This window comes from Triticum aestivum, chromosome 4A (genome assembly GCF_018294505.1).
Source record: "Triticum aestivum cultivar Chinese Spring chromosome 4A, IWGSC CS RefSeq v2.1, whole genome shotgun sequence".
Classification (NCBI taxonomy): Eukaryota; Viridiplantae; Streptophyta; class Magnoliopsida; order Poales; family Poaceae; genus Triticum; species Triticum aestivum.
This window is the reverse complement of record NC_057803.1, coordinates 676623577-676650249: the sequence shown is the minus strand read 5'-3', so window position 1 is coordinate 676650249 and position 26673 is coordinate 676623577. Positions and strand designations below refer to the sequence as shown.

The following is a 26673-nucleotide window of genomic DNA, read 5'->3' as shown; positions in this document are numbered from 1 at the left end:
AAAATCTTAATGCAAAAGAACGTCACTTTATATTGCCCCTTGTATGTGGACCTTTATTATGCAGTCCGTCGCTTTTATTACCTCCACAACAAGATCGTACAAAGCTTATTTTCTCTGCACTAATAAGTCATACATATTTAGAGAGAAATTTTTATTGCTTGCACCTATGACAACTTACTTGAAGGATCTTACTCAATCCATAGGTAGGTATGGTGGACTCTCATGGCAAAACTGGGTTTAAGGGTATTTGGAAGCACAAGTAGTATCTCTACTTGGTGCAAGGAATTTGGCTACCATGAGGGGGAAAGGCAAGCTCAACATGTTTGGAAGGTCAATGATATACTTTAACTGAGATGTCGGAAAACATAAACCATTATGTTGTCTTCCTTGTCCAACGCCAGCTCTTTTAGCATGTCATACTTAATGAGTGCTCCCAATCATAAAAGATGTCCAAGATAATATATTTGTATGTGAACCTCTCTTTCCTTATTACTTCCTATTAATTGCAACGATGACCAAAACTACATTTGCCAACTCTCAACAACTTTTATGCCTCATACTTTCTACGTGTGAAGTCATCACTAACCATGTTATAAGCATATGAAACATATAAAAATTCAGATTTATGACATTCAATTCACTCCCCCATTTACTCATAGGATATACATGAAGCACATGAGAACAAACTACTCCAAAAGATATGAGTGAAGGATACTGAGTAGGCAAATAATTAACTAGCCATGGGAGGGTTCCTTTTTTATTCAATAATTCAGATCCAATGATTTTATTCAAACAGCAAGTAAAACAAAATAAAAATACATTGCAAGGATAGCACAACTCATGTGAAGAAGCAAAAACTTAGGTTCAATCGATACTAACCGATAGTTGTTGAAGAAGAAAGGTGGGATGCCTAACGGGGCATCCCCAAGCTTAGATGTTTGAGACTTCTTGGAATATTATCTTGGGGTGCCTTTGGCATCCCCAAGCTTGAACTTTTGTGTCTCCTTAATTCTTCTCATATCATGATTTCTCTTTTTATCAAAAGCTTCATCCACACCAAACTCAACTAGAATTCGTGAGATAGGTTAGTATAAACCAATGCAAAACCTTATCATTTTCTACTGTAACAAATCACTAGAATTATTATTCAACATTTCATACTAAATTCTTCTGCATATTTTATACTCCTATCCTAAAATAGAATCATTAAACAAGCAAACATATGCAAACAATGCAAACATAACAGCAATCTGTCAAAACAGTACAGCCTGTAAAGAGTGCAAGAGTATCAATACTTCCCTAACTCCAAAAATTATGAGATAAAATTCCCACTGTAGTATATTTACCAGATCTCATTATTCAAAAAGTTTCAACATTATATCTTGCTCTGACTTTTCTAGGGAATTTTTGCAACAGCGGTAAACTTTCTGTTTTCAAACAGCAACATGTATACTAGCAAAATAAGCATGGTAAAGGCTATCCTTGACATTTTTATTGAAACTAAAGATGCAAAACACTATTCTAAATAACAGCAAGCAAATACTAACAAAAGAAAATGACGTTCCAAGCAAAACACATATCATGTGACGAATAAAAATATATCTCCGAGTAAGATGTACCGATAGTTTTGAAGACGAAAGAGGGGATGCCTTCCGGGGCATCCCCAAGCTTAGGCTCTTGAGTCTTCCTTGAATATTACCTTGGGGTGTCTTGGGCATCCCCAAGCTTAGGGTATTTCCACTCCTAATTCTCCTCATATCGATATCTCACCCAAAACTTGAAAACTTCAATCACACAAAACTTAATGGAACCTCGTGAGATAGGTTAGTATGATAAAGAGTAAACCATGCACTTTGGTACTGTAAAAGACAAGGTTCATAATTGTTTTCACATAATTCCTACTGTACCATATCATTTCTACAATTTATATTGAGAAATATAAGCCATAGAAACTAGAAGACAAGCAAACTATGCAATGAAAACAGAATCTGTCAGAAACAGAACAGTCTGTAATGATCTGAACAATAACCATACTCATGCTACTCCAAAAGTTATGAAATAAATTGGTGGACGTGAGGAATTTGTCTATCAATCTTATGCAAAAAGAATCAACTTAAAAGCACTCTTCTGTAAACTTGACAGCTAATCTCGCAAGCGCAAAGTTTCTGTTTTTTACAGCAAGATCACATTAACTCTCACCCAAGTCTTCCCAAAGGTCTTACTTGGCAATTTATTGAAACAAAAGCTATAAAACATGATTACTACAGTAGCTTAATCAAGTGGACACACAAAAACAGTAAGGATAGATATTGGGTTGTCTCCCAACAAGCGCTTTTCTTTAATGCCTTTTAGCGAGGCATGATGATTTCAATGATGCTCGCATAAAAGATAAGAGTTGAAACGTAAAAGAGAGCATCATGAAGAATATGTCTAGCACATTTAAATCTAACTCACTTCCTATTCCTAGGGATTTTGTGAGTACACAATTTATAGGAACAAAAGTCAACTAGCATAGGAAGGCAAAACAAGTATAACTTCAAAACTTTAAGCACATAGAGAGGAAACTTGATATTATTGCAACTCCTACAAGCACATATTCCTCCCTCATAATAATTTTCAGTAGCATCATAGATAGAAACTTTGTTCTCATACTCAATTGGAACCTCTTCCGAAATAGTGGAATACTATCTAAAGTTGACACTCTTCCAAATCCACTTTCATAAATTTCGTACGAAGATTCAACACCCTTCAAGATAGTGGGATTACTAATTCCTAAAGTTGACACTCTTCCAAACCCACTTTAAATTATAGTATTATTCATACTCCAAAATATATAAGTGAAGTTCATGGAGCATTCTACAACCAATATCCAAATGATTTAAGTGAAGCACAAAGAGCAATTCTATAAGACCATACTTAAAAGATATAAGTGAAGCACAAAGAGCAATTCTATCTCATACTAGCATGAATCTTACACAGAAGTAAAAACACAAAGTACACAAACAATGTGAACAAAACCAAAAACCGAGGTATACCGATATTTGTTGAAGAAGAAAGATGGGATGCCAACTGGGGCATCCCCAAGATTAGATGCTTGAGTATCTTTTGAAATATTTACTTGGGGTGCCTTGGGCATCCCCAAGCTTGAACTCTTGTCTCTCTTTATTCTTCTCACATTGGTAACTCCTCGTTCTTCAAACACTTCATTCACAAAAACTTAAACAAAAACTTGCGAGATCCGTTAGTGTAATAAAGCAAACTACCACTTTAAGGTACTGTAATTAACTCATTCTTTGTTTATATTGGTGTTAAACCTACTGTATTCCAACTTCTCTATGGTTCATACCCTGCATACTAGCCATAGATGCATCAAAATAAGCAAACAACACACGAAAAACAGAATCTGATAAGAACAGGACAGTCTGTAGTAATCTGGAAGTTTAGTAAACTTCTGTAACTCCAAAAATTACGAAATAAATTTTACAATTTGAAAAAATTGTACAGAAGTAATGTGCAAACAGTTTAAGACCCATTTGACTTTCCAGTAAAAAATGTAAATTCATGCACTACAGCCAAAGTTTCTGTTTTTGTTCTGCACATAGTAAGCAAGCTATTTTATCATCCTACAACCAAAGTTGGCTTTTTATTTTTATAATACAATGAATATATACAAGGGGATAATTATTTACAGAGAAACTTCCATGAAAAATTCTACATTGTTTCCGTGATCATGAACACAAGTGCTCAAGGTTGACCCTCACTTCTTCAATGCATAACTTTCCAATCACTTCTCTTTTTGAAAAACTTTTTTAGGCATGAGAGGCAAGTAAATAATTTTTTTGGTATTTTCATTCTTTTTTAAAAAAAATTGTATGTTTCACCCACAACTAAACAGAAACAAAAAGAAAAAACAAAAGCTACTAAGTAAAGAAAGCAAACAAGCACACACGAGAATATCAACCCCACACTATTGCTCCCCGGCAACGGCGCCAGAAAAGAGCTTGATAATCCCCAAGTGCAGGGAATCATCGTAGCAATTCCCAAAGGTGGAAGTGATAAGTATGGAGTGTCGAACCCACAAGGAGCTAAAGGTAAGATCAATATTCTCTCAAGCCCTATCTGCCACTGATACGACTCTACGTGCACCGAACGTTTGCTTCCAACTAGAAACAGGAAATAAAACCGTGTTGTGGGTATAAAGAAGATAACTTTGTATGACATCGGAGAGCTAAAATATAAAAGTAGGTGTTGTTATCATAAATTTAGAATATATTACTAAATAATATAAATAGCGAGTATGGAATAATGGTGGATCGGTGTGCGGAATTGTCCTAAGCAATTGTTAACAAGATCGATAGTCGTCATTGCAATTTCATATGAGGGAGAGGCATAAACTTACATACTTTTCCTACATGGATCATTTGCTCTTATGATTGTAACCCTAGCAAGCATCCGCAAATACTAAAGATTCATTAAGGTAAAACCCAACCATAGCATTAAAGCATCAAGTCCCCTTTTATCCCATACACAACAACCCCCTTACTCGGGCTTAAGCTTCTGTCACTCTAGCAACCCACTATAAGCGAATCATGAACGTATTGCAACACCCCACAGCGGGAATCCCTCATGCTTGCGCGACACAGAGGGCACCATAGGACAGCACCAAAATAAAACATACAACTCGTACCAATCTAGATCATCAATCAACTCAAAGACAAAAGATATCTACTCAAAACATCATAAGATGGCAACACATCATTGGATCATAATATGTAGCATAAAGCACCATGTTCAAGTAGGGATTACAGCAGGGTGCGAGAGAGTGGACCGCGTAACACAGCTGAGGATGGTGATGATGATGGTGATGTTGATGAACACGATCACTGTGGCGATGATTCCCCTCCCGATGGCACTCCGGTGCCACCAAGAGAGAGGAGGAGAGGTTCTCCCCCTTGTGCTCCCTCCTCCATGGCTTTCCCCCTCTGGTCCTTGGCCTTCATGGAGATGATGGCCCCTCCGAGATCCTCCTCCATGGCCTCCGGTGATGATGGCCCCCTCCGGCAGGGTGCCAGAGAGGGCCTAGATTGATTTCTTGTGGCTACAGAGGCTGACGGCGGCGGAACTTCCGATCTAGGTTAATAACCGAAAGTTTCAGTATTTATAGGATTTTTTGGCATTGGTTTCACGTCAAGGGGGCCTCCGGGTTGTCCACGAGATAGGGGGCCGCCCCCCGGGGGGGCGCCCCCCTCTCTCGTGGGCAGCCCGGGACTCCTCTGGCCCAACTCCGATGCTCCGTGGTCTTCTTTTGGTCCAGAAAAAATCCTAAAAATTGGCACGTCAATTGGACTCCGTTTGGTATCCCTTTTCTGTAAAACACTAAAACAAGGAGAAAACAGAAACTGGCACTGGGCTCTAGGTTTATAAGTTAGTCCCAAAAATCATATAAAATGACATATAAATGCATATAAAGCATCCTAGATGGATAATATGATAGCATGAATACTTCATAAATTATAGATACGTTGGAGACGTATCAAGACATAATGTGAAATAACAACCCATAATGCAATAAATACTGATATAAAAGCATGATGCAAAATGGACGTCTCACTGGTCTAGGAACCAGCGCTATAGCTAAGTTAGCTATAGCGCTTGTCACTAAACCAGCGCTACTACTATTTTGAGTTAACCATCGCCGCGCGGGCTCAAAATTTTGCAAAATCCTCATTCCCCCACTCTCCCACCTCTCCCCCTTCTCTGATGTCGTCGCCCGCACCGCCGCCGTCGCCCCTGCCCACCAGCCGTTGCCCCTCGACCAGGACCTTGACGCCGGCCCATCGCCCCTGCCCGCCCTCGGCCTCGACGCCGGCATCCTCATCCTCGTCTCCACCGCTCCGACATCCTCCTCGGTCGTGCTTCCACCGCCGCCGCCGCTCCGACATCCTCCTCATCCGCTCTGGCCTCCTCCTCCTCCTCGTCCCCTCCGGCCTCCTCCTCCTCCTCCTCCTCCTCCCCTCCGGCCTCCTCCTCCTCCTCCTCAGGTACTGCCCCCAACTCTCCCTCCCCCTTCGGCCTCCCCCTCCCCCTCGTCCCCAATCTAGGTTAGCGAATTTTAGGGCAAATTTAGCACAAGTTAGCATTTTTTTAGGAAATTAGGGCAGTAGCAAAAACAGTAGCAAAAAAATTAGGTATAAAAATAGTAGCAAATAAAAAACAGTAGCAAATTTTAAAAAACAATAGGAATTTTTTTAAAAAACATTAGCAAAGTTTTAAAAAAATAGCAATTTGAAAAAACAGTAGCAAAAAAATTAGGTATAAAAATAGTAGAAAATAAGAAAATAGTAGCAAATTAAAAAAACAGTAGCAATTTTAAAAAAAACAATAACAAAAAAATTAGGTATAAAAACAATAGCAAATAAAAAACAGTAGCAAAAAAAATTTAAAAAACAGTAGCAAACAAATTAGGTATAAAAACAGTAGCAAATAAAAAAACAGTAGCAAATTTAGCAAAGTTAGCAAAATTTTGAGCAACTTAGCTATGTATGAACCCTAAGAGCAAGTTTGTAGCTATTTTGTCATTTTTGTGTATTTAAGTAGAAGCGTGCTTTTGCTTGAATGATATATGTCATTGATGTTATATGTTAGTTTTGCAATGTTGGTTGAATGTCGAAAAATATCCGAGTGGCCTATGTTTTGTCGGAATGTTGATTCATTTTCATTCCGGCAGATTTCAGGCGCTCCATATGTCCACTTTTTAGCAAAGGTCATGCCGAAAATTTCATGCTAGAAACTAGGACATATGAAGTACCCGGGATTTGCCGGAAGGGGAATGAATCAACATTCCGACCAAATATAGTCCCCTTTTTTCTCTTTATTATATCTTTTATTTACAATTGTTGAATAGGAAACATGTCTACCGACGCCGAAGTCATGGGTGGTTCTGCTCGCCTCGCAGACCCCATCGAGGCAGCAAATCACTATTTCGATTACCTGGACGGACACCAGATGGGGTTGCATGGTGGCGGCAGTGGCCCAACCCCGACACCGACGCTGACACCGGCACCAGCACCGACACCACCCCCGAGACCGGCAACGATGTTGTCATAGCTGGTAAAGCACAGAAGAAGAAGACACGAAGACCAAACGAGCTTGGCATTGGACAAATTGTGGTCACAGAGATGCACCCCAAGAAGTTAGATCCAACGATGCCAGAGGAAGCACGCAAGTGCTGGGGCAATCAACTTGGATGCATCCTCAGGGAAACCGCCAACATCAACGATGAGAGGTTGAAGCAGATACCACATATGGAGCACATGCTCCTAAAGAAGTTGCACAATAGGTTCCTATTCCACGACCGGGATGAAGGCAAATATAAAGAACCACGGGATGACATCGCCAAGACAAAGATAAATGACAAGGCGATGGTGATGTTCACCAACGACTTGTCCTCCTAGAAAGTTCGGGTGAAAAAAGCGATTGCGAAGAAAGAAACGTGGTCCAAGATTCATGCGAATAATCCAACAATAACGGCAGAGGACTTTGCAAAATTCAAGGAGAATTGCGGTAAAGAAGAAATCAAGGCAAAGTCGGAGAAAATGAAGGTGCTCCAGGCCAGGAACACGCCTCCCCACCGCCTCGAAAGCCGTGGTTACGAGGGGAAGAGGCACATATGGGCCAAGGACGATGCCGAACATGAAAATCTCGGAATCCCATTTATGTTTACTATTGGTTGCTTTTATTTTGCTAATCATGCATCTGTGTTTTCTTAAGTACATTATTTTGCATATTATCGTTCAATTCATCAACTCACAATGCAGGTACATAGATCAGAGATGGCGAAGGACTACTAAGCCATGTATGTTGGGAGGGTTCCAGGAATCTACGACCACTGGCCAGCCGCTCAGGCCAAGGTGCACAGGTACCCGGGTGCTAGCCTTAGAGGGTTCGACAACAGAGCCAAAGCGGAAAGTAGTTACTTGAGGTGGGCACTCCAGCATGAGCAGGGGCGGGACCGCCGGTACTACATAGTCGCTCTCTTGCTCATGCTGATCGCTCTTCTCTTCTACATCATGGTTTAGATAGAGATGATGAAACTTGTGTGTGTGCCATGACCATGCGGTTGCACTTATTCGAGACATGACATTATCGCACTTGTGTATTGCTATTTTCGAGATGTGATGATATTTGTGTTGAATGATGATGATGATGATGGTATGACGAGACTACTGTTTGTCTATGATATGTGAGAATAGTGTATGTTTAGTATGATGTGATGAAACTATTGTATAGAGTCTGTATAAATACATCACAAATACGTTGAGGGTGCAAATCTGTGAAAGCAGGAATATTAGCAGTAGCGCTGGAAAATACTTACCAGTAGTGCTGGCCTAGCAGCAGCGCTTCATAAGAACAAGCGCTATAGATAGTTATCAGTAGCGCTGCCCATACCAGCGCTACTACTAGGGTTTAGCTTTAGCACGACAGCAGTAGCGCTGGACCCAGCACTACTGCTATGCATATTTCAAGCGCTACTACTAGGGTTTTCCCTAGTAGTGTAGTTCTGCCTCCTATATATTCACATATATTCCCAAACCACCAGAAGAATCCACGAAAACACTTTTCCACCGCCGCAACCTTTTGTTCCTGTGAGATCCCATCTTGGCGCATTTTCCAGCATCCTGCCGGAGGGGGATTCGATCATGGAGGGCATCTACATCAACTATATTGCCCTTGCCAATGAAGCGTGATTAGTCCAGCATAGACCTACGGGTCCATAGCTAGTAGCTAGATAGTTTCTTCTCTCTCTTTGCTTCTCAATACCATGTTCTCCTCGATGTTCTTGGAGATCTATCTGATGTAATACTTTTTTGCGGTGTGTTTGCCGAGATCCGATGAATTGTGGATTTATGATCAGCTTATCTATGAATATTATTTGAATCTTCTCTGAATTCTTATATGCATGATTTGGTATCTTTGTATTTCTCTTTGAGTTATCGGTTTGGTTTGGCCAATGCTACCTCTTGAGCTTGTGTTGGTTTTCCCTTGAAGAGGAAAGGGTGATGCAGCAAAGTAGCGTAAGTATTTCCCTCAGTTTTCAGAACCAAGGTATCAATCCAGTAGGAGACAATGCACAAGTCACCGAATACCTGCACAAACAATCAACAACTTGCACCCAATGCGATAAAGGGGTTGTCAATCCCTTCACGGTCACTTGCAAAAGTGAGATCTGATAGAGATAGATAAACGGTAAAGTAAATATTTTTGGTATTTTTGATTTATAGATTGGAAAGTAAACATTACAATTTAAAGGAACGGCGACGGAAATTGGCAAGTTGATGGGAAACTAATAGATTCAATATAATGGAAAAGAGACCCGGGGGCCATAGGTTTCACTAGTGGCTTCTCTCAAGATAAATATTACGGTGGGTGAACAAATTACGGTCGAGCAATTAATAGAAAAGTGCATAGTTATGATGATATCTAAGGCAATGATCATGAACATAGGCATCACGTCCGTGTCAAGTAGACCGAAACGATTCCGCATCTACTACTATTACTCCAGACATCGACCGCTATCCAGCATGCATCTAGAGTATTAAGTTCATAAAGAACGGATTAACGCATTAAGTAAGATGACATGATGTAGAGGAATTAACTCAAGCAATATGATGAAAACCCCATCTTTTTTTATCCTCGATGGCAACAATACAATACGTGCCTTGTTGCCCCTACTGTCACTGGGAAAGGACACCGCAAGATTGAACCCAAAGCTAAGCACATCTCCCATTGCAAGAAAGATCAATCTAGTAGGCCAAACTAAACCAATAATTCGAAGAGACTTGCAAAGATATCAAATCATGCATATAAGAATTCAGAGAAGAACCAAATAATATTAATAGATAATCTGACCATAAATCCACAATTCATCGGATCTCGGCAAACATACCGCAAAAGAATGTTACATCGAATAGATCTCCAAGAACATTGAGGAGAACATGGTATTGAGAATCAAAGAGAGACAAGAAGCCATCTAGCTAATAACTATGGACCCGAAGGTCTGTGGTAAACTACTCACACTTCATCGGAGAGGTAACGGTGTTGATGTAGAAGCCCTCCGTGATCGAATCCCCCTCCGGCGGGACGCCGAAAAAGGTCCCTAGATTGGATCTCACGGGTATAGAAGGTTGCGGCGGTGGAGAAGTGGTTTTGTGGCTCCCCTGGATGTTTTCAGGGTATAAGAGTATATATAGTCGAAGGAACTAGGTCAGGGGAGCTACGAGGGGCCCACGAGGTAGGGGGCGCGCCCTACCCCCTAGGCGCGCCCTCCTGCCTCGTGGCTGCCTCGTGCGTCTCCGACTTCATCTCCAAGTCTTCTGGTTTCTTTTCGGTCCAAGAAAGATCATCGCGAAGGTTTCATTCCGTTTGGTATTCCTTTTCCGTGAAACTCCAAAATATGCAAAAAAAATAGAAACGAGCGATGGGCCCTCGATTAATAGGTTAGTCCCAAAAATAATATAGAATAGCATATATCTGCCTATTAAACATCCAAAACAGATAATATAATAGCGTGGAACAATAAAAAATTATAGATACGTTGGAGACGTATCAACCAACTAGATTGGTATTTCTTACAATGAAGAGTAGCTTTGGGTTCAATCTTGCGTGATTTCACCCAGTGACAAAGTAGGGGTAGCGAGACAGGTATTGCATTGTTGCCATTGAGGATAAAAAGATGGGTTTTTTTATCAAATTGCTTGAGTTAATTCCTCTATATTATGTCATCTTACTTAATGCGTTAGTCCGTTCTTTATAAAATTAATACTCTAGATGCAGGCAGGAGTCGGTCGATGTGTGGAGTAATAGTAGTAGATGCAGACAGGAGTCGGTCTACTTGACACGGACGTGATGCCTATATTGCATAATAATTGCCTTGTATATCATCATAACTTTGCCCTTTTCTATCAATTGCTCGATAGTAATTTGTTCACCTACCGTATTATTTGCCTTCATGAGAGAAGCCTCTATTGAAACCTATGACCCCGGGTCTATTTTCCATCATATTAGTTTCCGATCTACTATTTTCCATCATATTAGTTTTCGATCTACTATTTTGTAATCTTTTATTTTCAGATCTATAAACCAAAAAACCCAAAAATATTTTATCTTTTGTTTAGTTCTATTTATCTATCTCTGTCAGATCTCACTTTTGCAAGTGACCGTGAAGAGACTGATAACCCCTTTATCGCGTTGGGTGCAAGTGTTTGATTGTTTGTGCATGTACTGGTAATTTGCGCATTTTCTCCTACTGGATTGATACCCTGGTTCTCAAGCTGAGGGAAATACTTATCTCTACTTTGTTGCAGCATCCTTTCCTCTTCAAAGGAAAAACCAACGCAAGCTCAGGAAGTAGCAGTGGTCGCCGGCATCAATCCAGCACCCCACGCACAGCGCGCTCCTCACCACGCCAGATCTATCGCGTCGTCGTTGTGTCGTGCGTCGGCGTCTAGCAGCCTCTGCGGCCCCGCCGCAAGCCTGTGCCACCAGCACCGCCCCGTGCAGTCCCGCCGCTGCGCCCCGCACAACGCACAATGCCCCTGCCCGCCGGTGCATCCCGCGCCGCCACCGCGCATGTGAGGTGGGAAGGAATCCCCGCCACGGCGAGGAGATCAAAAGGAGTATGGGGGTGGGGGCGAGGTGAGGGGCGCTCGCCAGCTACCGCTCGTGGGAGAGATGGGGGCGAGAGGCGAGGATGATCTAACTTAATTAGGCAGGGATGTACCTAGTGCGACCTCAGGTTTTCACACTGGAGCTTTGAGACTGATGCTTGAGAAGCACCACCAAATCAAAATCAAATGGACATCACCAAATGTCTCTACATACACATGTTCGTGGACACCCGGCGGAGGAAGGCCATCCAACCAGTCATCAAATGTCCGCCTTTGTCTGCCTCCTCCCTTTAACAAGTTTATCTAGATCAATAGCAATTCAACTATACATTTAAAATAGTTACAAACAAATGCAACTACTACCAAAATCACCATATGTTCATCAAGTTTTATACATCCATCGATCTCAAAAGTCCCTAGTCCGGCTATCCATGCCAAAGACCTCAGTTTCGGCCTATTTTTCACACTTCTTTTGCGCAAAAATGTTTGTACATGCTAGCACCATAATCTTGAATGAATTTCACAGCATCGGGGTTCAAGTCCGCCACCTTCATAAACAACATCTTTTGCACCTTGGGTTAGGTCTTGATAGCAATGTTTTGCTCCTCAAGCTTAAGATTTTCGAATCTCCATGTACATGTCAAATCTCTCCGCTTTTTGCTCCTCCTTCACATCATTGTGCTTGGCACCCTCCTCCTCTTTCTTTGACATGATGACCTCAAACTTCTCTGTCATCTTTGTCGCCGCCCCTTCCCGCTTCTGCTTCTCCACCTCCCACTTCCTCCCTCAGTTCCTAGGCACATGGGTGGCCAGACCAAGCCCTTCTTTGTTGGATCACCACCTTCATCTTCATTGGCTATGGAGGTCTTGAGGGAATTGGCAATGATGTTGAGCCATTTACTTTGACCATTCACTTTCATCCAACAATGCATAAATATAAAGTTGTATCTATCTTGTGGTACAACATGCACAAGCGTGCAGCTAGCAAATGAAGACGATGACATGGTCAGCAAGTTGCAACATTAAGCAAAAATGACCAACACATAGAGCAACAAGCCATAAACTTATGAGCTCGAGGAGTGACACGCCACTTGGCCACAGGTTTTCCACTTGTTTGTAGGAGTCACAAAACTTGTTGACGATCTATTGAATGATGTAACATCGACGGGCTAGCGATTTTGGATTGCAATCATGAATCACTTCCGTGTGGTATGGACCGTAACACTTTTTCTCATGAAACAAAGTCATGCACGTTGTGCCAAAATGTCACACCCTTTCTGCCTCATGCCTTGAAACAGATCCAAACTAGTGACCAACCACGCCTCACAGAACAATCCCTCTTCTTCATTGGGTTGGCACCCGATGACCAGTGGTTCTTCAGCTCAAAGTCCATCTAGGAGTCATCCACTTGTCCGTCTTTGTAGCCGCCTCTGTCGTGGATGATTTTCATCATCGCCTCGTCGTTTGCTGCCGTCGCGCTTGGTTGAGGCATTTTGGCAAATGGTTACCAGGTATCGACGGACGAAACTTCAGTGGTAATCCGCAACCGGACAAGTGTCGGCAACATCGTGAAAATGTAATTGTTTTGTCGTTGAGATCGACAGTCAACGACGCTGGATGGCCAGAGGTGAAGGAGGACGCGACGATTGTTGTGTGTCAGGCGTACCGTGGTGATGGGCGTAGTAGTAGGGCCGCTTGTACTGGGCGGGTCAGGCCTTCAATTACCCGGCGGCACCAGCCCAGCAATGTGTTGTGGATGACGAGGTCCAGCCTAAACAGCCGCCACAACCTTCTCCGCGTTCTTCTTCTCCTTGGCGCGCCTACCTTGGTGGAGAGCGTACAACACCTTGCAGGTGGACACCTTTGGGTCCAATGGGACGACAAACATCATGATCGGCTCATGCAACGGCGAACGGCGAGGTTTTGGCGGTTGTGATCAGGGCGGAGGCAGCTAGAGGAGCGAGCTTTTGCGTGGGAGTAGTGGCAGGATTGTGAGAATGTGCGAGCTCCAGCTTAGTTTGGGGTGGGTCCGAGGGGTCGGAGTACGACGCGGTGGACGTCCGGACTCCCCCAAATTTGCCTCGACTTTGGTGTTGGTTTGTGGGATTCGGACGCCCTAACGAGTCCGAAAATTTTAGATTAGCCCTGTTGGATGCCTAAAAGTGTCTGGACAGTTCGGTCTGAACATTTGGGGTCGCTTAGGTGACCCGGATTGGAGTTGCCCTGAGCTAAGATTTGTTGCTCGGTTTACTAGCACTAGTCGCAGCCACCGCTGGCAACCTATGGTGGCCGCACGAGCGCCCTGCACCACCCATCATAGTGCCCGCCTCTGTCGCCACCACCACCTTCTTGTCCTCCCACCCGTCTCTGCCCTCCTCTGCCACACCAACTCCGCCGAGCCGCCGATGCCTTCCGCCCGCTGCGGGGCACCGCCCCCTTGCCGGACACCAATTCAGCTTCTCCATCGCGACGCTCTTCGACGAGGGCCTACGTTATATTTGAATAATGAAATTGAAAAGGTATACTTTTGAAATGTTGTGAACTGTGTGAGGTAGAGACGTAAAATTTTGAATTATCTGGGTTTGAAATTTGAGTTAAACTGAGCTGGTATGCAAACATATACTCCCTCCGTATAGTAAAGTTGGTATAAAACAACACTTACTTATTTTTACTAGTAAGTTTGCACGTGCAAAGCACAGTGTAATCTCGAAATAATTCTAAGCCTCCCATGTTGCATCAGGATGTCCTTTACAGTCGGAGAACACATCTCTAATAGTATATTTGTGTCGTAGTGGCGCGTTGCTGCGGGTACCATGTTAAAACCAATGCATAAATAAGTGCCTAAAACCAATGAAAACAAATGTAAGAGTTTTACATATTTAAAATGATAAAACATAAAAGAAGTGTGTGTGACAAAATGATGTATAAAAGAGAAAAAAGAATCCCCACAAAAAGAAGACATGATTAATGAAGTGGCGTTGTTTGAGTTGATAGGTTAATGCAAAAATACATGCATGTGTGGGAAAAAAGGACATGCATGACCAATGAGATGGCATAATTTACATTAATGCAAAAGTAACTTATGAAGACATGCATGACTCCTTGATGCCACACGATTTTGATCGGAAGGCTGTAAATAATTGAAGTGATGTGGAAGCACGCATGTATAAAGAAATCTAGTAGTGGGGGCTAGCTATTTAGATATAGAAGATTTGTGTCGTAGTGGTTATATAGCGGACATATGTGCCACCTTCAATTATCTCTGACATTTTCCAAATTGATGAAGTATTAAGAAATGAATTAATATCACTACATTTTGATCCATGAATGTTATTTAATAACAGGTGATACCTAATACCACATGCGTATACTTAATCCCGATCTTGACAAACTCATCATATGAAACCACAAAAGAAAATCCATTCAATCAATTACACAAAACATAGACTTCTGAAGTATTAAATAGCAACAAAAGAAAACTGTAAATTAACTTTGCATCAGCCATGACTTAAGTACGCGCAAATTCCAGTGAAATCAATCATCCGCCCCATTATTGTGTGCACAAGGGATTATACACAAAAGTGAAAGAAATAATGTTTACTTAATCTTTTAGTAAATCTAGTATGATTGGAGAAGCATGAAGATATTTTACTGACCTTGATGCCTAGTAGAAGGAAAGTAATAGAGCACACAGACTTACCAATGGCTAGTTTTCATGATGTTTTTTTTTCATAAATATGCCATCTCTGAATTTATTGTACTGACATCGCTGACTATCTTCTAAAAAGGATAAGACCTGAGCAATGAGCTATCAATTTTCCTTCACCAATATGATGGACCTCTCAAATGGGGCTTGTTGCAACCAGCAAAGATCCTACATCTTGTCACCTTAGGTTCGGAATATTAGCTTCACCATCGCAACAACTTCAAGATTTGCAGTACTATTATCTACGCTACTTTTGTGCCCTTTCATATAAGTAACAACACCTATAAGATCATCAATATGCATCTTTATACTAAGGCAAAATGAAATAATAAGCATCTACATGATAACAGGAAGGTCAGTTTTATACCAGACTGCTTGTGAATGTATTGATTAATCATATTGACTTGGCTTTTTCATATGGATAAAACTATGCAGTTCCCTTCAGCTTGGTGAGAACAAATGCATAGGTAGAAGACGTCTACACATCTGAAATTGCTAATTAGCTGAAAACGCGAGTCTGATCATATTTTGATAACACAACAGAATCGAAAAATACATCAAATCAATATGACACCTGGCGGCTGGTGCGTGGCAAGGGCATGTAACTGGCCAAACTTAACGCAATGACAGATCCAAAGGTCATGGTCGTCGCTTGAACCTGCGTTGGTTCCCGGCCGAGTGGATGCAGCCTATGGAAGCTGAGAACCGGGGGGGGGGGGGGCAGCATCCGCCGGCACCTGCTCGATGTCGACCACGGAAGGGAGACCACCGCTGACTATGTTGCTCGCCATTCTCCCCGCCAAGAAGGGGATCAAAGGATCTGCTTGGAGGATGTCGAGGATGCGAAGCTAGTGAGGCAGCTGTCCGCGGAGCCGCCAGGATGGACGGCGAATAACACCGTGGAACATGAGGCGTCCCCGATGGCCTGCTAGGTGGTGTTGGAGGCGGCTGGTTGTAGGAGGATGCGCCGTCCCCGACAGCCAAGCCAGGTGGTGTAGGAGGAGGCGTTGTCCCCGACAGCGGGCCAAGTAGTGTAGGGAGGCGGCACCGCCGACGGCCGAGGCGAGGCGAGGCGAGGCGATGGGTTGGGGCAACACAGAGATGGGAGCGGCGGCGTCGTGAAGGTGCGGTGGCTGGAGGCGATTGGGAGCGGAGCGATGATGCAGCGGTTACTTTCCTTTCTTTCTTTCTTGATTGACGTGGGCAGTTTAATTCCTTTTGTGCCAAAGGAAGGTGATCATGGAAGAGAAAGTACTTTCCTTTCTTTCTTGATTGATTGACGTGGGCAGTTTCTTGCCTTTCGTGGCAAAGGAAGGTGATTATGGAAGAGAAAGTTGTGTTTAGTGTTAAACACGTTTAGTCGCTCACCATTAGGACAACAACAACTGTTGGATGAATGCGAATGGATGGCCGAGATCTGTTGGATCTGCCCCACTGGGTCTTTTTATATTGGTATAGATATAGATATAGATATAGATATAGATATAGATTATTTTAGGACGAAGGAGTATCAAACTCAGTGAGAGCATGACTGTTCGGAACAGAGCAGAGAAGAACATGCGAAGACACGAGTCTTCACTTCATGAGCAGAGATTCGTTGCTTCATTTGCTCGAGCAGACTACCACCCATCTCAGCCACCGGCGGCGACCTCAGATGGGCGCACGGGCGCGCCGCGCCGCCCACCACCGCGCTCGCCTCCGCCTCCGCCACTGCCACCTTCTCCTCCTCCTCCCGCTGCTGCTCCTCTTCCTCCTCCCGCCCCTCTTCGCGCTCCTCCTCCGCCGCGCCAACTCCCTGGGCCGCCAGTGCCTACCCCCCGCCGCAGGGCGCCGCCCCCTCGCCGGGCAGCGGCTCAGCTTCTCTATCGTCACGCTCTCCGACGAGGGCCTGTCGGGCCGAGGAGTGCGGGGGCGGTCTTTCCGCGGCGTGCTGGCGGCCACCGCGCGGAACAAGCGCGCCTACGCGGCCGCGCACGGGTATGGCCTCGCCGCGCTGCCCCCCGGCGCGGTCGACCCCGGCCGCCCGCCCGCCTGGAGCAAGGTCCTCGCCCTCCGCGCCCGCCTGCGCCGCCACCACTGGCTCTTCTGGAACGACGCGGTGGGTCGCCGCGGCCGCGCCACCACTCCCCTGTTGGTTTATGCTCTCGGTGGTGTATTGATCTTAATCGGCCCTTGATTTCAGGACACGCTGGTTACCAACCCTGACATCTCGTTGGTAAGTCTGATGCTATTATGGAATCTTGTTCTAACCTCTTGATGTTTAGTTTTGAGTTAATATAATTTTGTTTCTCCTCATTGCTTGTGCTGAAGGAGGAGATTTTGTTCTCCGTGATTGGGCATAGTGATTTTGATGCATCGCCTGATCTCATTCTGACAGAGGATATCAATGGGGTTAATGCCGGTAAGCGAAACTTGCACATTTTTCGGTTTTACTTTATGTTTGTCCAAATCATTTGACAAGCAAAGCAATGGCAACTTCTGTGATATATCACACTCATTAACACGAATGTCTGCTCACCTACTACTGTATCTTCAGAATAAGCATATGATAGTTTAGTATGACTCATTTGTGCAATGAGGCTGATCCATACTTGTGAGCTAGAGCAAACTGATCAAGTTAATAGACACCGAGATTCACGTCTTACTAATATCCTAGGGAAGCATACTTGGAAAGATACATCCATGAAGATTCATTTCACTTTTCTTATAGACAGGAGGTTCAGCACAAAATAAGACAAGGACATCTTATCTGTCAAATATTAACCATGCTCCTTTTTTTGAGGTTAACAGTACTTCATTGATTACTGAACATCACAGCAAAGTTCGTCCCTGATACAATCTGGAACCACACCAAGATAAAAAAGATTAACAGAGTGCTCACAACTACGAGCTAGTTTGTGTGCCGCTACATTCATACCACGCCTGACATGTAAGAAAGAGCATTGAGTAAACCCAGACGCAAGAGACTTGATGTCCGAGACAACAGCGCCCACTCTTGATCGATCTTGAGCCATAGACTTGATTTTGTTCACCATGGCGAGGCAATCAGATGCCAAGACAATTGACGAACAGCCTTCAGATCGACAAACCTCAAGAGCACGTCGGATGGCACGCGCCTCAGCCAACTCCGGTTCAGAAAAGCCTTGAAGCTTCTCACTGCCAGCAAACATACACTCCCCAAGATGATTCCTAGCCACAAAGCCCATGCCCATCCGTCGGATAGAAGGAAACAGCGCCGCATCAACATTCACAGCCACCACACCAGCAGGTGGCCGAGTCCAAATAACAGTTGAAGAAGAGGACTCACGCCTGGGATCGGGTTTAGGCTTAGAACAATGCTGCAACACCATACGGACATAGGCACGAACTTTTGAAGCAGTTCTAGCAGGATGCACTTCGGTGCCATTATTACGTACCTCATTTCTAGCTTCCCAGATATGCCATAGAGTGATGGCCAAGACAGTAGCTTGAAGCTTCGAAGCATGAGCCAGGAAATCGAACATCCATTGACGACCATTAACCATGTCTTTTTTGCACAGCCTGACACTGAACTCCTCTTTAACCCCTTTCCAAACAGAACGGGCGAAGGGACACAGCAGGAAGAGATGCTCCACACGCTCAGTCCGGTTGCAGAAGAAACAGCCATCGTCGACTGGAATTTGACGCCTCACCAGCTGGAAACCCGTAGGTAAACAGTCGTGCACGAAACGCCACAAAACAATCTTCATTTTGTTTGGACAATTGACTGACCAAAGGGCCTTCCACTCCTTTTCTTGCACCTGAATGTTGGAAGCCAGACCCTTGCCCTTTCCACTTGTAGAGGAGAAGAAGTTCTCACTTCGAGTAAGATTATAGCCAGACTTGACTGAGTAGATGCCAAGCTTGTCATGAGGCCACGACAGGAAGTCATCTCCCCCAAAACGACTTATGGGAACTTGCAGAATTTGTTCTGCAATAGGATCAGCAAAGAAGCTTCGCACAAGGTCTTTGTCCCAAGACACCAAAGACTCAGCCATCAAAAACTGAACTGAAGTTTCAGCCGGAATAGGGAGAATCGAGTTGAAAGTTCCAGGAGGGAAACCTGGAATCCAGTTGTCTTCCATAACTTTGATCCGGGTGCCATTTCCTACACCCCACCGAGCTCCCTTCTGAATCAGTTGACGCCCAAAGAGCAAACTGCGCCAAGTGAAGGAAGATGATCTTGTCTTGGTGGCAGTCCAAAAAGCCCCATCAGGGAAGTAGCGTCCCTTTAAGACCCTCGAACACAAAGAGTCGGGTTCGGTCAGGAGACGCCAACACTGACGCGCAAGCATTGCCTGATTGAAAAGTAACAAGTCGCGGAAGCCCATTCCACCGAGGAACTTTGGGGTAGAAAGCCACGTCCAAGAACGCCAATGCATTTTTCGACGGCCGTCTTCGACACCCCACCAGTGGTTGGCGATGTAGGTCTTCATTTGCTCACAAATGGAGACAGGCAGTTGGAAGCAACTCATCACATAGTTGGGGATGGCCTGAGCCACAGATTTCAGAAAAATTTCCTTTCCAGCCCGTGACATCGGCCTATCATTGCAGCCATTGATCCTCTTCCAAACCCGGCCTGGTAAGAAGCTAAAGGAGTTGGTGGCTGCACGACCAATCTTGGTGGGCATACCGAGATAAGAGTCATGGAGAATTTCATTGTCTACCCCAAGGCACCCCTTTACAGTTCCTTTGACACCATCAGGGCAGTGCTTCCCAAAGAAGATCGAAGACTTTAGCAGGTTGATCCTTTGCCCAGAGGCCTCGCAATATTGATGGAGAGCAGAATTCAGAGCCTCCACGCTTCTATTATCGCTCCGTGCGAAGAAGATGCTGTCATCTGCAAAAAGCAAGTGAGATATAGGAGGGCCTTGCATACCATTTCGAATCCCTTGTAGCTCGCCAAGGCTCTCCGTCGTTTGCAGTAATCCAGACAAACCTTCCGTACACAGCAAGAACAGGTATTGGCTTATGGGATCTCCTTGGCGGAGCCCCCTGGACGGCACCACGGCAGAAGTGATTTCACCATTCACCTTCACTGCATATCTTGCCGAGGTAACGCAGCGCATCACAGTTTGTATCCAAGCAGGAGCAAAACCCAACTTCTGAAGACACCCATGGAGGTATGCCCATTCGATGCGGTCATACGCCTTCATCATATCCACTTTGAGAGCAAAGAAAGGCCTCTTGGAATGTTGTTTCCGAACAGTGTGCAAGCATTTATAGGCAACAAGCACGCTGTCCGTGATCAAGCGGCCCGGCACGAAAGCACTCTGAAACTCCGAGACAATATCATTCAGAAAAACCTTCAGTCTATTAGCGAGAACTTTAGATGCAAGTTTGTACAAGACATTGCACAGGCTAATGGGGCGGAATTTAGAGAGGTGTTGGGCATTTTGTACCTTTGGGATTAAGACAATGATTGAGTCGCAAAGTCCTTCGGGTAAAGCCTCGCCACTCAGGAAAGAGCGAATAGCATCGCAAATATCATGCTGAATCAGATCCCAGTGAGTTTGATAGAACATGGCCGGCAATCCATCTGGCCCAGGAGCCTTCGTAGGTCCCATTTGGAAGAGAGCTACCCTGATCTCCTCATTACTATACGGTTTGCATAGCTCAGCATTCATGTTGTCATCCACCTTCCTTGGGATAGCATCCAACACTCTATCCATAGAGGTGCAGTCTCCAGCAGAGAAGAGATCCTCGTAAAAATCATGTACCATCTCTTTCAACCCGTCCTGAGAAACACACTTGGAGCCATCCTCCCGCACAAGAGCCTTGATGCGGTTGGTGCGCCGTCGTGCAGAGGCCCGGGCATGGAAGAACTCCGTATTGCGGTCTCCCGCACAGAGCCAGTCGATCCGAGACCGTTGTCGTGCCATGATTTCCTCACGCTCAAACAATTCACATAGCTGGCACTCTAGCTCACGTTCCTCCTTCAGCCCAGCAGCATTCACGGGTGACGTTCGCAGAGACTTGAGTCTCCTTTCGGTTCTCTGGATCTCACGTCGGACAGAACCAAAGGCCACCTTGCTCCATTCCTTCAGAGCACCTGACACATGGTTCAAAACTGACCATGTTTCATGCAGCGAGTGAATTCCAATGGCATGGGCTTTCCAAGCATTCTCCACTACCTCAATGCGCATCAGAGCAGAAATTGCGGTGCAGGAACCTTTGGTGCGCTATGTGACGGTGACCTCAGCTAAGCTCAAGACCACTGAAACTTATTCCGTGATGTATGAGCGCCTCCCTCTGTATTGCTTTTCATGTGGGCTACTCGGACACTCCTCAATCTTGTGTTCTGCCCCCGCGGAACGCGACGTTAATGGTGACTTGCCCTATGCGGCGAAGAAAGTATGTGCTATTGTTGACCAGATACGAAGATCAAATGGCGCAAAGTCAGGCAATGCCTCGTCATCTGCTGGCTATGAGTCCCAACCCCCTAGTCACAAGGTTCCTTCTGGGGGCTCTCGGTCATTTGCTGCTGGAAGTAGGGCGCCGAACTTCGGCAAGGCTGCTGCTGGAGACGAGGATGGCGAGGTTTCCTCCCCCATCAAAGGTGGTCGGATGACCAGCCAGGGCAGGGGACGCTCCAACCGCGGCCGCGGAAGAGGTCGTTCTGCTGGCACTGGAAAAGAATTGTTTCCTGCTCAGAAATCCAAGAATGGGATGAGTGGGCAGAAAAGAAAAAAGGCAAAGGACCAGGCTACTACTTCTACGGTAGATGAGCAACTTCCTAATGCAGGGAATACCCTCGCGCTGGTGGTCTCGGCAAATGCAAACGATGGGAATCTTGATACTGAGGAGTACCAAGAAAATGACCCCAACAAGAAACTGAGGACAACACTCTCTCGATCGGCGGATTCGGCGGCGGCTGCGGAGCAGCCCCGCCAGACGCAATGAGTATCCTATGCTGGAACTGTCGCGGCCTGGGGTCGAACGCGACAGTGGGCGAGCTTCGCTGGTTAGTGAAGACTTATCGACCCTCGATCCTCTTCTTGTCGGAGACCAAGATGGTGGATCGTAAAGCAAAGAACTTTATGTGGTTTTTGGGCTACTCTGGTTCTTTCGCTGTTAGCTCCGAAGGCCTCAGTGGAGGCTTGGCCCTTTTCTGGTCTTCGCCACATTCAGTTTTGCTGAAGGGTTTCAACTCACATTGCATTGATGTGACGGTCTCATCGGATGATCTGGCTCCTTGGCGGGTGACCTTTGTTTATGGGGAACCAAAGCGCGAGCTTCGTCATGAATTTTGGAGCTTGATAAGGAGGTTGTCCCGGTCGTGGAAGGGCCCGTGGATTTGCTGTGGCGATTTCAACGAGGCTCTCTGCCATGATGAGCACTTTGGGGCTCGTGACCGATCGGATGCCTAGATGGAGCTTTTCCGAAACTGTCTTGATGACTGCGGGCTGGTGGACCTCGGTTTTGCTGGTCCTAAGTTCACCTAGACTAATCGGCAGGACGCGCAATGCAATGTGCGGGTCAGACTTGACCGCGCTGTGGCTAACGGCGACTTTACTGCCATGTTCGAGTTCTATCATGTGGAAAACATAATTACTACCACTTCTGACCATTATGCGGTGGCCATCTCCCTCAACTCCCAGCAAGTCATGGGTGATCGGCCCCCTGTACAACACGAGGGCTATATTAACCATGCTCCTTGTGTAGGACTGTTCTTCATAAGGAGGTCGAAATGGAGTGAGAGATTTTTGGATACATGGTGGAACCATACATCATTTGTACAATTTGGTTCCACAAAAAGTGGGGATAATGCAGCACTGAAGCATATCGTGGATCACTTGTCACCTGAAGAAACACAAGCACACGTCCGCATAGCAAAAATGCAGTGCCTCTTCAATTCATACCCTTGGGTTGCTACATGGAAATCAGTTCACCGCCTGATCTTCCACCCGTCCACTACATGGAAAGGTTTCCTGATATGCTCATTCCCTATTCATTCCATAGATGCTACAATTATTTACATTTGAATGTGAAAGAGGCACTTGATTGATAATGAAGACTGGATCTCCTAAGAGTTCTTTGGATTTATCTCATTATCTACTATGCTCATATTACTTCTTGGGTTTGCCAAAAGTTAACATAGCAGGTGCAAATTGAAGTGCTACATGTGCCTTTTGTGATTGAATATCAGTCCATACTAAGCTAAACGGTGCACTGGTATTTAGAACTGAGCACATGATATATGTGGTTGAAGTGTAATGTTTCTGAATACATGATTGTTCCCACCCTAAAGAAACAAAATCTGAATTAAATCAGGAGTCTGTTACTCATGAACAAGAAAGATGGCATGTACTGTTCTCTGTCAATTCATGTACAGTCTTCTCAAGAAAAACATCATATGTAACATGTCAGTTGTTTATAACCAAGCAGATACTGGGTTGTTCTTGGTCACCTTATTCCTGTTGGCCACTGCTTCACTAATTTATAATCAAATTTTAGTTCTTAACTGAAATAAGCCATTCACACAAGTAAACACTCCCTTTCTTCAGAAGAAGTTTTGCCTGTTATGTATGGCACATATCAGGTGCAAGTATCCATTTCGTGAAAATATGAAAAATTAGGCCTGGATGAATTTAAAAGGTGGACATTAGTTAATCAAACATCTGTTCGAAGTGTCAACTTCAAACTTGACTCGTGTTAGGAGAAACTAAAAGGAGAAGCCCTTGACATATTCTAAGTTATATAAATAGACAAAAAAGACAAAAGTCACCACTGACAACAGTTTTCTCCTTTTTATTTATCATAACACAAATAAATTTGAAATTGAAAATTTAATGCTCTGTTTGATGAATTAAATACTTCTCCTGGATTCTTTTTACAAAACTATCCATGCTGCATGTTTGTTTGGTGCTTGAATCATGATTATTTTTCAAATTCTCACCAAATTCACGTTGTTACTTCATACATTGACATTATCATCTGCACATAGTTGCTCAGTGCATGTTGACTATGCAGGGGCTTATTCAGATGGAGATTTCATGGTCCATTTTGCCGGCCTAAATGACAAGCGAGGCTGGACATCAAGAATTCTTAGAGAGATAACTCACCGATGAGGATAATTACCCCAATTTTAAAACGATCGATGGAGGATCCAGAAGTTTATGTGACTAGCCTGATTGTTTTTGCATCATATTCTGTTGTAGACTGCCATTTTAGTTGGACAGCATGTTCCGTTTCTAATCAGCTATATTAAAAGGTTGTCTCCCACTAACTACTTCTGCAAACCTCTCATCCAGCCATGTTATAAAAAATACTCGACATTCATTTCTGGACAGCTCTTATGCACAGGTGTTTGATTCAGAAGCACAACACAGCCATCTGCCTCCTTTAATACCTTATGCACCGATCCCTCACATCCAACAGATCAACATTGCAACACGAAATTAACTTATCAAGGCTTCTCTGTCATCACCGGGGAATGTGGAGCTGCTGCTGCTCTACGACTTACTATGTGGTTAGTGTAAAAAGTGTCAGCATTGGACCTTGGCATGCCACTGACATTCTTAAGAGGCATCTGTTGTCGTCCACTTCGTGTGTGTCTGCGAATCTGCAGGTATGGTCACTTCCAGTAATCACTCTTGATAGGCAGTGTCCTTTTGGTACTTCCTTGTGGCTGTTGTAGATTTTCCATATAGTTGATCCAGTAGTTAGCCTCTGTCGGTGTCAAAACCGGCGGATCTCGGGTAGGGGTCCCGAACTGTGCGTCTAGGCGGATGGTAACAGGAGACAAGGGACACGATGTTTTACCCAGGTTCGGGCCCTCTTGATGGAGGTAAAACCCTACGTCCTGCTTGATTGATATTGATATTGTGGATGTTTACAAGAGTGGATCTACCACGAGATCAAGGAGGCTAAACCCTAAAAGCTAGCCTATGGTATGATTGTAAGGGTTGATGTTGTTCGTTCTCCTACGGACTAGAGCCATCCGGTTTATATAGACACCGGAGAGGGCTAGGGTTACATAGAGTCGGTTACAATGGTAGGATCTACATATCCGTATCGCCAAGCTTGCCTTCCACGCCAAGGAAAGTCCCATCCGGACACGGGATGAAGTCTTCAATCTGGTATCTTCATAATCTTGGAGTCCGGTCGATGATGATAGTCCGGCCGATGATAGTTCGACTGATGATGGTAGTCCGGCTATCCGGACACCCCCCAATCCAGGACTCCCTCAGTAGCCCCTGAACCAGGCTTCAATGACGATGAGTCCGGCGCGCATATTGTTCGGCATTGCAAGGCGGGTTCCTCCTCCGAATAATTCATAGAAGATTGTGAACACCAGGATAGTGTCCGGCTCTGCAAAATAAATTCCACATTCCACCGTAGAGAGAATAATATATATATATATATACACAAGTTCAATCCGCTGACTTTTTTGCGGCGTGACGTCACACCACTACCAAGCCATTACGTTTTTTTATTTTACAACCTCAGCGCATTTAGCGAAGCGGTTTCCTTGGCACGTCTTGTCGAAGCAGAGATCGTGTTCCCCCTTAATCCGGGATTCTCATCAATACGAACGTGGGTAACCCAACCGCGCCCGTCGCCACGCCCCCTCTATCGAAGGCGAGTCCCGAACGGTCACGGGGACGGCTCTTGGTATTTCCCTCCTTTATAACGGGACCAAGGCTCGTTTCTTTTCTTCAATCCTCCATCGAATCCTCCTCCCGCCCCAAGTTCCAGCACCTAGAGCTCCAGATTCGAGCGCTTCGGACCTTCAACAATGTCCGGCTCCGACCTCTAGGGCTGGTGGATGCCTTCCTCCGTCATGGAGGAGGACATGCTAAAGCTGCGGGAAGCCAAGTACCTGACTTACGAGATTTCGCACAGGTTGCCTGTAGAAGGGCAGGCCATCCCCACCCCCGAACCCGGCGAGTATGTCGTCTTTGTATCCCACCTCCGTCGGGGTTTAGGCTTCCCGATAGATCCTTTTGTGAGAGGGCTCATGTTCTACTATGGGTTGGAATTCTACGATTTGGCTCCGGAGTCCATCCTCCATATCTCCGCATTTATCGTCGTCTGCGAAGCATTCCTTCGCGTCACCCCTCACTTCGGCTTGTGGCTGAAGACCTTCAATGTGACGCCGAAGATGATTGGGGGGCGTCAAGCGGAGTGCGGCGGGGCGGCCGTCAGTAGGAGGGCCGACGCCCCGTGGCCCGCAGGCTCCTTCCAAGAGGAGCTCGGCTTGTGGCAGCAAGAGTGGTTCTATATCACCATTCCAAGGGGCCGCAAACAAAAGCCGCCGCCCTTATTCCGCCCGGGACC

At 44.9% G+C, this 26673-nt stretch overlaps 1 protein-coding gene across 1 annotated transcript; it reads left to right on the top strand.

Annotated features, from left to right (window-relative positions):
* Positions 1-16909: 16909 nt before the first annotated feature.
* On the top strand, positions 16910-24676 carry LOC123088059 (alpha-1,2-galactosyltransferase gmh3). Its single transcript, XM_044510207.1, has 5 exons — positions 16910-17470; positions 17555-17587; positions 17683-17773; positions 23056-23316; positions 24364-24676. The coding sequence occupies exons 1-5, from the start codon at positions 16955-16957 to the stop codon at positions 24459-24461; spliced, it is 999 nt and encodes a 332-aa protein (XP_044366142.1). The 5' UTR covers positions 16910-16954; the 3' UTR covers positions 24462-24676.
* Positions 24677-26673: the final 1997 nt, after the last annotated feature.

Excerpts from the sequence above, each read along its gene's own strand:
- LOC123088059 (XM_044510207.1), top strand. The coding sequence starts at position 16,955 with ATGAGCAGAGATTCGTTGCTTCATTTGCTCGAGCAGACTACCACCCAT. Across the intron at positions 17,588-17,682 it reads CCAACCCTGACATCTCGTTG|GAGGAGATTTTGTTCTCCGT; the intron begins GTAAGTCTGATG and ends CTTGTGCTGAAG. Across the intron at positions 23,317-24,363 it reads CCCGTCCACTACATGGAAAG|GGGCTTATTCAGATGGAGAT; the intron begins GTTTCCTGATAT and ends TTGACTATGCAG.